Source organism: Dermacentor silvarum, chromosome 7, assembly GCF_013339745.2.
Source record: "Dermacentor silvarum isolate Dsil-2018 chromosome 7, BIME_Dsil_1.4, whole genome shotgun sequence".
In the NCBI taxonomy this organism is placed as follows: domain Eukaryota; kingdom Metazoa; phylum Arthropoda; class Arachnida; order Ixodida; family Ixodidae; genus Dermacentor; species Dermacentor silvarum.
The window spans coordinates 176,462,208-176,472,573 of NC_051160.1; the positions used below are offsets into that span (position 1 = coordinate 176,462,208).

At 52.4% G+C, this 10,366-nt stretch overlaps 1 protein-coding gene across 1 annotated transcript; it reads left to right on the forward strand.

Moving 5' to 3' along the window:
* The first annotated feature begins 2,574 nt into the window (after nt 1-2,574).
* Nucleotides 2,575-6,968, forward strand: LOC119459360 (uncharacterized). The gene is made up of 2 exons (XM_049671390.1): nt 2,575-2,847; nt 6,478-6,968. Exons 1-2 carry the CDS (start codon nt 2,749-2,751, stop codon nt 6,802-6,804), a joined length of 426 nt encoding a protein of 141 aa, XP_049527347.1. The 5' UTR covers nt 2,575-2,748; the 3' UTR covers nt 6,805-6,968.
* Nucleotides 6,969-10,366: the final 3,398 nt, after the last annotated feature.

A 10,366-nucleotide genomic window follows, 5' to 3' on the forward strand; every position in this document is an offset into this window, starting at 1 on the left:
TCGTCTTGAGATAACGGGAACAGACCGCGCAGGAGCACCTCCCTGCCTGCAAATGCCGCCTACGCCTGAATGTCGCTTTGGGCACGCAATAGCCGTGAGCACAGTTTTGCGAATGGCCTTTTCCGTGCAAGTAGTCCTATTCAAAGCTACGGCCGTTGCCTTCGTTGACGGCCCTGCTGCTTTCGTCGAGGACGATGGCTTCGATGCGCAGGAGGAGCTTCCAGTCATTGAAAGTGCTGAAAGCGAAGCTTTCTTGCTTCTACGAGCCACGGCTAGGAACCGCCTTTTCATCTTGAGATAACGAGGAACAGTCTGCGCAGGAGCACCTCGCTTGGGGCACGCGATAGCAATCAGCACAGTTTTGCGAATGCCCTTTTCCGTGTAGGTACTCCTCTTATTCAAAGGTACAGCCGTTGCCTTCGTTGACGACCCTGCTTCTTTCGTCGAGGGTGATGGCTGTGATGTGTAGCCATCGCCTTTTCGTCTTGAGATAACGGGAACAGACCGCGCAGGAGCACCTCCCTGCCTGCAAATGCCGCCTACGCCTGAATGTCGCTTTGGGCACGCAATAGCCGTGAGCACAGTTTTGCGAATGGCCTTTTCCGTGCAAGTAGTCCTATTCAAAGCTACGGCCGTTGCCTTCGTTGACGGCCCTGCTGCTTTCGTCGAGGACGATGGCTTCGATGTGCAGGAGGAGCTTCCAGTCATTGAAAGTGCTGAAAGCGAAGCTTTCTTGCTTCTACGAGCCACGGCTAGGAACCGCCTTTTCATCTTGAGATAACGAGGAACAGTCTGCGCAGGAGCACCTCGCTTGGGGCACGCGATAGCAATCAGCACAGTTTTGCGAATGCCCTTTTCCGTGTAGGTACTCCTCTTATTCAAAGGTACAGCCGTTGCCTTCGTTGACGACCCTGCTTCTTTCGTCGAGGGTGATGGCTGTGATGTGTAGCCATCGCCTTTTCGTCTTGAGATAACGGGAACAGACCGCGCAGGAGCACCTCCCTGCCTGCAAATGCCGCCTACGCCTGAATGTCGCTTTGGGCACGCAATAGCCGTGAGCACAGTTTTGCGAATGGCCTTTTCCGTGCAAGTAGTCCTATTCAAAGCTACGGCCGTTGCCTTCGTTGACGGCCCTGCTGCTTTCGTCGAGGACGATGGCTTCGATGTGCAGGAGGAGCTTCCAGTCATTGAAAGTGCTGAAAGCGAAGCTTTCTTGCTTCTACGAGCCACGGCTAGGAACCGCCTTTTCATCTTGAGATAACGAGGAACAGTCTGCGCAGGAGCACCTCGCTTGGGGCACGCGATAGCAATCAGCACAGTTTTGCGAATGCCCTTTTCCGTGTAGGTACTCCTCTTATTCAAAGGTACAGCCGTTGCCTTCGTTGACGGCCCTGCTGCGTTCGCGTGCACCCTTAACAACACTCCAGAACTTTTTGGGCTCGTCTCTTAACAAAGCAGGCAGAGTAGTGCCAAAGAAAGCGTGCTTTGCGTCCTTAATTGCATTTTTATATTGGCGGGTGATCTGTTGATATGCGGTCCTGTTACCGTGACCATTCCGGAGCTTTATTTTTTGGGAAAAAACGTTTTTCCTGATTTTGAAGCCGCTTTAAGGACGCTTTAAGGACGCTTTAAGGGCAAGGGGTCCTTCGCTTGCGATGGATGACCCGCAGAGGCACATATTTGCGTGCTAGACAATTACCTTTTTTTTTGAGCATGGACCAGTTTTCCTAGGCACTGCGCTCACAAAAACTGGGCATCCATCCAGCCTTCCAAGAAGGTCGCCAATTCCATGTTGATGACTGAAAAATCGGCTTTCCAATAATCTCTGATGGATTTTGGTTCACTGGTGGGACGTTTAGCGTTGCTTTAATTGAAAAGTTCATAACACAGTGGTCGCTCAGCCCTGACAGTGACAGTGATAAGAACTTTTATTGGTCCTGAGAAACTGGCCAGGGGGAGCTCAGCTAGAGCACTGCACGCGGTCGGGCTTACCCGAAAGCCCGCGCCCGGCCCATGGTCCGGGCCGGGCCGGGTAGAGCAGTTTTTTCACGGGCTCGGGCCGGGCTCGGGCACGGCGTGTGCTTTTTGACCCGGACCCGGGCCGGGCTCGGGCTTTCTGGTGGTGTGCATGTAACGTGCAGCGAGTTATTCTCGGGCGGCTCAACTCTGAAAAACATGTATTTTTCCGTCTCGGGCCGGGTTCGGTCCAGTTTCGAGCTGGGCTCGGGCCGGGCTCGGGCCTAAGGTAAAGAAGTGGCGGGCCGGACCGGGTGGGTAACGTAGATTATTTCCGGGCCCGGGCCGGGCCCGGGTCTCGCCATAAAAGTTTTGATCGGGCTCGGGCGGGCCGCCCAACATAAAAACGGGCCCGGGCCGGGCTCGGGCTGAAAAAGTCAGCCCTGGTAACAAACAAATTGTTGTGTTATCGTGTTTGTGCATCGTGGTGCTGACGCAGACGCACTTCGCTATCCGCGGTGACCCGGACTCGGACTGTTGGGCTTTGTGACGTCAATGCTTGGTGTGATAGTGGCTCGAGCATGTATATAAGCAACCGCCCCTTGTTCTTCCGGGGTTGTTAGATCGTTAGTTGTGTGACCGAATAAACATGTGTTGCACTTAGCACCGTGTGCTGCCTGCCGGCTTCGCCCCTGCGTAGGCGAAGATATAATAGTGGCGACGAGGATGGGATCCGTGTGAATCCGCACGGCCGACAGACGCCAGGCACTTTTGGGAGCGGAAGACTTCAACATGGCAGCGGCTGGCAAGTTCGAACCCTTCCTCGAGGACGGAGACGAGGATTTCGAATCGTACATCGAGCGGTTCGAGCACTTCCTTCGGGCGACCCAGGTGAGCGACGACCTCAAAGTTTCGGTGTTGATTACCGCTATTGGGAAGAAAACCTATCGCACGCTTAAAAATCTACTAGCTCCCATGAAGCCCGAGGAGAAAGAATATGCGCAACTAATTCAAGCCCTCAAGAAGCATTATGCTCCGGAACCCATGGTCATAGCGGAACGTTTCCGATTCAACCGCCGGATTCAGCAGGACACAGAACCGGTGGCGGGCTTTGCGTTGGAATTGAAGAGTCTGGCTGCCTCCTGCAATTTCGGGGCATTTTTGGGTGAAGCTTTGCGGGACCGTTTCGTTGCCGGGCTGAAAGACGAGATAACGCAAGCAGAGCTTGTGAAGAGGGCCACACTGACGTTTGCAGAGGCGTGCGAACTAGCTCGAAGTATTGAACTAGCCCGTTCCGAGACGAAGAAATTCCAGCCGGAGGGGCAAGAACTGGGTGTCCACGCCGTACAACGACAAACTCTGAGTTCAAGGTCGGGACAGCCGCGGGGAGACTACATGGAAACCAGAGCAGCGAAAGAAACAACCGGTTGGGCTTGCTACCGCTGCGGAGCCACCTCCCACACCGACGAAAGGTGCCCGTTCAGGAAATACCGCTGCCGCGCCTGCAAACGAGTGGGCCACTTAGCAAGAGTGTACAGGTCGTCCGGCAGCACAGCGCACTATGCGGAGGACAGTAGTGGTGAGGACAATCTTTTGCTGCAGAATGTATTTTCGTGTAACGAGAGTGTCCGAAACTATACTGTAAACGTACGGGTCGGGGGTCGTAATGTGCCGATGCAGATAGATACGGGCGCGTCTGTTTCTATCGTCCCCGAGACTCTCTATCAGCGACACTGGGCCGGGCGACCGTTGTTGCCGTGTAGCATAAAGCTAAAAGCCTATGGGGGAACGCCGTTAGCGGTTCTGGGCAAGCTGATGATGCCGGTAGAGCACAACAACCAGAAAGCGACACTGCCTCTGATCGTTGTCCGTACGTTGCAAAAGAGTGAGACTGCGTTGCTAGGGCGAGACTGGTTGGAATCTCTTAAATTGGATTGGTTGAGTGTGGGTAGGGTGGCGATCGATCGAGTAGCTAGCTTGCTTGAAAGGTTCTCGGAAGTGTTTGAACCAGAGCTCGGACAGATAACGGATTGTCAAGTAAGCTTGTTGCTGAAGGATGGCACAACACCGGTCTTTTGTAAACCTCGACCGGTGCCCTTCGCACTCCGAGATCCCGTTTCCCAACAATTGAGGGCCTGGCAGAACGCAGGGGTGATTGTTCCCGTCCTAAAAAGCGACTGGGCCACGCCGCTGGTGGTGGTTCCAAAAGGAGACAAAACGGTCAGGATTTGCGGAGACTACAGAATGACGGTGAATCCCTGCTTGCGCACCGATCATTATCCGCTGCCAGTCATGGAAGATTTGTTTGTAGCCTTGCATGGGTGCAAATATTTCACTGTGCTGGACCTTTCAACCGCGTATCAGCAGCTGCAGTTGCACCCTGACTCGCAGTCCTTGCTCACGATAAATACGCACATGGGGCTGTTTAAGTTTACGCGCCTACCGTATGGGATAACCAGTGCACCCTCGATATTTCAGGCAGTCATGGACGATGTTCTAGGAGGCCTAGATAGAGTCGCCTGCTACCTGGATGATGTGTTGATTGCCGGGGAAAGTTTTGAGGAGAGTTGGAAAAAGGTGGAAAGCGTGCTGACAAGGTTCAAGGAACGAGGCATTAAACTGCGCAAAGAAAAGTGCAAGTTTTTCCAAACATCGGTGGCGTATCTGGGTCACGTGCTGGACGCAAATGGCATTCGGCCATCCGATGATAAGGTGCGCGCTATCAAAGACGCGCCGACACCCAAGAACAAACAGGAGCTTCGAGCATATTTGGGCATGCTCAATTTTTATGCCAAATTCATTCCGAACATGTCAGCAGAGCTGAAACCATTGTACGAGTTGTTGGGCGAAAATGTTAAGTGGAAATGGACGGACAGGGTGGCGGATACCTTTAAGAGATCTAAGGATTGGCTTATGCATCCCAGAGTACTAACATACTACAATCCGGATCAGAAACTGGGTATGGTATGCGACGCCTCGGCATATGGACTAGGGGCGATCTTATTCCATAAAATCGCGGGGGTCGAAAGACCGATAGCGTTCGCATCGAGGACACTAAGTCAGGCAGAGCAGGGCTACGCCCACCTGGAGAAAGAGGCTCTTGCAGTGATTTTCGGTCTAAAGAAGTTCCACAAATTTTTGTTTGGTCGAAAATTTTCCGTTTATTCAGATCACCAACCCCTGGTTGGAATTTTCGGGCATGGCAAGCCAATCCCTACAATGGCAGCAGCACGGATACAGCGGTGGGCCTTAATCCTTGCAGCGTATGACTACCGATGGGTCTACCGAAAGGCAAGCGAAATCCAAAAGGCCGATGCCCTTTCACGGCTACCGCTCCGAGACAAAGCAGAGGAGTCAGAGGGTTTTTATTTCTTTTCGGTGCTAGACGAGGCTCCATTGTCTGCAAGGGAAATCAGATCGGAAACGCGTAAAGATCTATTGCTGTCCAAAGTGTTGTTTTTTACGCAGAACGGGTGGCCTGCGCATGTGTCGGACGACGATCTTTCACCATACTTCGTTCGCCGTAACGAACTGTCGGTAGACCAAGAGTGCGTAACATGGGGCAATCGCGTGGTTATACCCACTTCGTTGCGACACAAGGTTCTAGAAATGCTGCACGAAGGTCATCCAGGGATGACTCGAATGAAAATGCTGTCAAGGAGTCATGTCTGGTGGCCTCGCTTAACGCTAGACATAGAGCAAGCGGTGAAAGAGTGCATCACTTGTCAGTTGTCACAGAATGCGGCAGCTAGAGTACCACTAATGTCATGGGGCTGGCCAACGCGTAGATGGCAGCGAGTTCATCTAGATTTTGCGCAAAGGGACCAGCATTTCTTTTTGGTCTTAATGGACGCTCATTCGAAGTGGGTTGAGGTGTTTGTCATGACAGCAACAACAAGCGAAAAGACGGTAGAGAAATTGCGAGGTGTTTTTGCGGCCTACGGACTACCCGAGGAGATCGTGACCGACAACGGGCCCCAATTCACATCGCAGCACTTCGGAACATTCCTGAGCAGGAATGGAATTCGTCATTCCAAATCTCCTCCCTATCACCCAGCTTCGAATGGTAGCGCCGAACGGTGCGTTCAGACCGTCAAGAAGGACTTGTTTAAACAGATACTAGACGAAGAAAGAAAAGGAGACAAGAAGTCCATACAACATCGCATAGACCAATTTCTCTTCAGTTATCGCAACACCCCGTCCAGCACCACTGGTGAGACCCCGGCCCAGATCTTCTTGTCGTGGCAGCCAAGAACCAGGCTGAGTCTGCTGCACCCTGAAATGGAACAACGCATGCGCGAAAGGGGAGAGCAGGCGAAGCTCCACGCAGACCAGAAACGAGGGCCATGGAGAGACTTTAGGGAAGGCGATCAGGTTTTGGTAAAAGGACTCCGCCCGGACGACGACAAATGGCTGTTGGGTACAATTGCTCAGCGGTGCAGCGCATGCACGTACATTGTTCGCGTCGGAGACGAGGACCGATACGTTCACGCTGATAACCTGCGACTGCGTACATTTCAGGAGAACCGGAGCTGGCTTAAGGCGGCGGGAACAGTACTGGACGGGCCGAGAGTGGAAAACAAGGGTCCGCTCTCTAGGGACACTAGAGAGCCCACCTCGACCAGCACGCCTACTCGGCTCAACGATCAGGACCCACCAGCATCGAACTTGACGTCACCAGCAGTTGAATCGGCAGGGCCTTCTACCCAGCCTTCTCCGGGCCTTCTACACGACAGCGGTCCGACGCTCGACAGTGGTCCCCATAACGGCGACCCCTCGGGACAATCAACACCGCAGCTTCGACGTTCTACCCGGTTGAGGCGACCGCCAGACCGGTACGTGCCGTGAGACGAAAACCTCGTGAGGGGAGAGGAGTGTTGTGTTATCGTGTTTGTGCATCGTGGTGCTGACGCAGACGCACTTCGCTATCCGCGGTGACCCGGACTCGGACTGTTGGGCTTTGTGACGTCAATGCTTGGTGTGATAGTGGCTCGAGCATGTATATAAGCAACCGCCCCTTGTTCTTCCGGGGTTGTTAGATCGTTAGTTGTGTGACCGAATAAACATGTGTTGCACTTAGCACCGTGTGCTGCCTGCCGGCTTCGCCCCTGCGTCAGGAGATCAGGAGATCAGGAGCTGTTAGAATAAGATCAAGTAAGTTAGCGATGGATGTAGTAGTTCTCGTTGGAGTAGTAGCTAAGTGAGGGAAGTTAAAATCGCAGCATAACTTCACGAAGGCGGCACTTTCACTTGAAGACTCTTTGAGAACAAGAAACGAACCGGACCAATCAATGGTATCACCTAAAATAAAAATGGGTACATTAGGTAACCTAACGATAATGGCATTCAAAGCATCATGCAAATCAGACGAAAAATTATGCTTAGCATTAGGTGACCGATAGCAACCGCTAAAAAGTTATACCGCAGTGGTTAATGCGCACGTATGCGCAAACAATTTCTAAAGGTGACTCAGTGGGAACGTGATAAGAGGGAATGTGATCAGAAACAGCTGTAAGAACGCCTCGTCCTGATCTAGAGCCACGATCAAAGGGGTAAAACTTGGAACACCTTTTTACACTCAAATATTTCGCTATCAGGCGCTTTGGATGATAACCGCGTTTCCGTAAATACGACCACATCAGTACTACACGTGTCAATTAAACCAGAGAGGTCATCACGCTTGTTAACAACACTGCGAGCATTAGAAAAAAGGAAATCAACATCACTAGATGAACTATTTGGCATAGATGATAGCTACGACAAACGATTGTTCTTTGAAGCCGGTGCAAACACATCATGGCTCTGCGTAACAGGTGAACCACTGTTCAAAAATATATCACACATGCTATCAATTCACGCGACATACCTACAGCACTTGTGTTTCAAAGACAACCTATTGTGGCGACTTGAATACGATTCTCCGGTGTTGTTGTTTTTTATAAATTCCAGCCGCTTTTGGCGGGATGTGCGTGAAGCAAGACAGAAATCCTCATTATCCTATAATTCCTCATTAATCCTCATTAAATCCTCATTAAATTTATATTATTTCATCCTTTCTGTAGATTTTTCTGCGTTTCATTAACTTCATTAATCTGTGACATGTCCTCAGCATGATTTTTGTCCATTTTTTCGGTTAGCCTTCTCAACGAAGACAATGCGTCGCTACTGGGTGTGTTAAGATTGGTCCCCGGGGTTTCATTCGACGTCATCACCTAATCTTAAAAGTTTAAGTACATGTACACATTCACAGGCAATGCAGAAAAACACACTTGGGCATGGAATAAGCAGCAAAGTGACATCTCTTGTGCGTTTGCACTATAAAGAAGGATGGGGACCAACCTGCGTCAGAAGAACAAGCATTTGACCCGTCCGCATGCTGGCCGCCTTTCCCTGACCACTAGCGAAGCACGTCGAGAGCTGCAGATTCAAAGGGAGGCAGAAGCTTGATGTTGCTGGTGATGGGCCTTGTGAAGCAAATTCTGTAGGCTTTGGAACCACGCTACCTCCTGGCGGATGTGCAGGGCAGCGCTGGTTGTCGGAAGAATTGGCAGAACAGCGCATGCATGGCAGGCCAGACGGCGATGTTTGCGACACCCATGCGAGCGATAACGTCTTGCACGAGTAAGCAGATAGCACCTGCGTCAGAACAAACATTTGACACATCCGCATGCTGACCGCCTTTCCACGACCACTGGCGAAGCACGTCGAGAGCTGCAGATTCAAAAGGCGGCAGAAGCTTAATGTTGCTGGTGATGGGCCTTGTGAAGCAAATGCTGTAGGCTTCTGAACCACGGATCCTCCTGGCGGATGTGCAGGGCAGCGCTGGTTGTCGGAAGAATTGTCAGAACAGCGCATGGATGGCACGCCAGACGGCGATGTTTGCGACACCCATGCGAGCGATAACGTCTTGCACGAGTAAGCAGATAGCACCTGCGTCAGAACAAACATTTGACACATCCGCATGCTGGCCGCCTTTCCCTGACCACTGGCGAAGCACGTCGAGAGCTGCAGATTCAAAGGGAGGCAGAAGCTTGATGTTGCTGGAAATGGGCCTTGTGAAGCAAATTCTGTAGGCTTCGGAACCACGGAACCTCCTGGCGGATGTGCAGGGCAGCGCTGGTTGTCGGAAGAATTGTCAGAACAGCGCATGGATGGCAGGCCAGACGGCGATGCTTGCGACACACAGGCGAGCGATAACGTCTTGCACGAGTAAGCAGATAGCACCTGCGTCAGAACAAACATTTGACACATCCGCATGCTGGCCGCCTTTCCACTGACCACTGGCGAAGCACGTCGAGAGCTGCAGATTCAAAGGGAGGCAGAAGCTTAATGTTGCTGGTAAATGGGCCTTGTGAAGCAAATGCTGTAGGCTTCGGAACCACGGAACCTCCTGGCGGATGTGCAGGGCAGCGCTGGTTGTCGGAAGAATTGTCAGAACAGCGCATGGATGGCAGGCCAGACGGCGATGCTTGCGACACACAGGCGAGCGATAACGTCTTGCACGAGTAAGCAGATCGCACCTGCGTCAGAACAAACATTTGACACATCCGCATGCTGGCCGCCTTTCCCTGACCACTGGCGAAGCACGTCGAGAGCTGCAGATTCAAAGGGAGGCAGAAGCTTAATGTTGCTGGTGATGGGCCTTGTGAAGCAAATGCTGTAGGCTTCTGAACCACGGATCCTCCCGGCGGATGTGCAGGGCAGCGCTGGTTGTCGGAAGAATTGTCAGAACAGCGCATGGATGGCAGGCCAGACGGCGATGCTTGCGACACCCAGGCGAGCGATAACGTCTTGCACGAGTAAGCAGATAGCACCTGCGTCAGAACAAACATTTGACACATCCGCATGCTGGCCGCCTTTCCATGACCACTGGCGAAGCACGTCGAGAGCTGCAGATTCAAAAGGCGGCAGAAGCTTAATGTTGCTGGTGATGGGCCTTGTGAAGCAAATGCTGTAGGCTTCTGAACCACGGATCCTCCTGGCGGATGTGCAGGGCAGCGCTGGTTGTCGGAAGAATTGTCAGAACAGCGCATGGATGGCAGGCCAGACGGCGATGCTTGCGACACACAGGCGAGCGATAACGTCTTGCACGAGTAAGCAGATAGCACCTGCGTCAGAACAAACATTTGACACATCCGCATGCTGGCCGCCTTTCCACTGACCACTGGCGAAGCACGTCGAGAGCTGCAGATTCAAAAGGCGGCAGAAGCTTAATGTTGCTGGTGATGGGCCTTGTGAAGCAAATGCTGTAGGCTTCTGAACCACGGATCCTCCCGGCGGATGTGCAGGGCAGCGCTGGTTGTCGGAAGAATTGTCAGAACAGCGCATGGATGGCAGGCCAGACGGCGATGCTTGCGACACACAGGCGAGCGATAACGTCTTGCACGAGTAAGCAGATCGCACCTGCGTC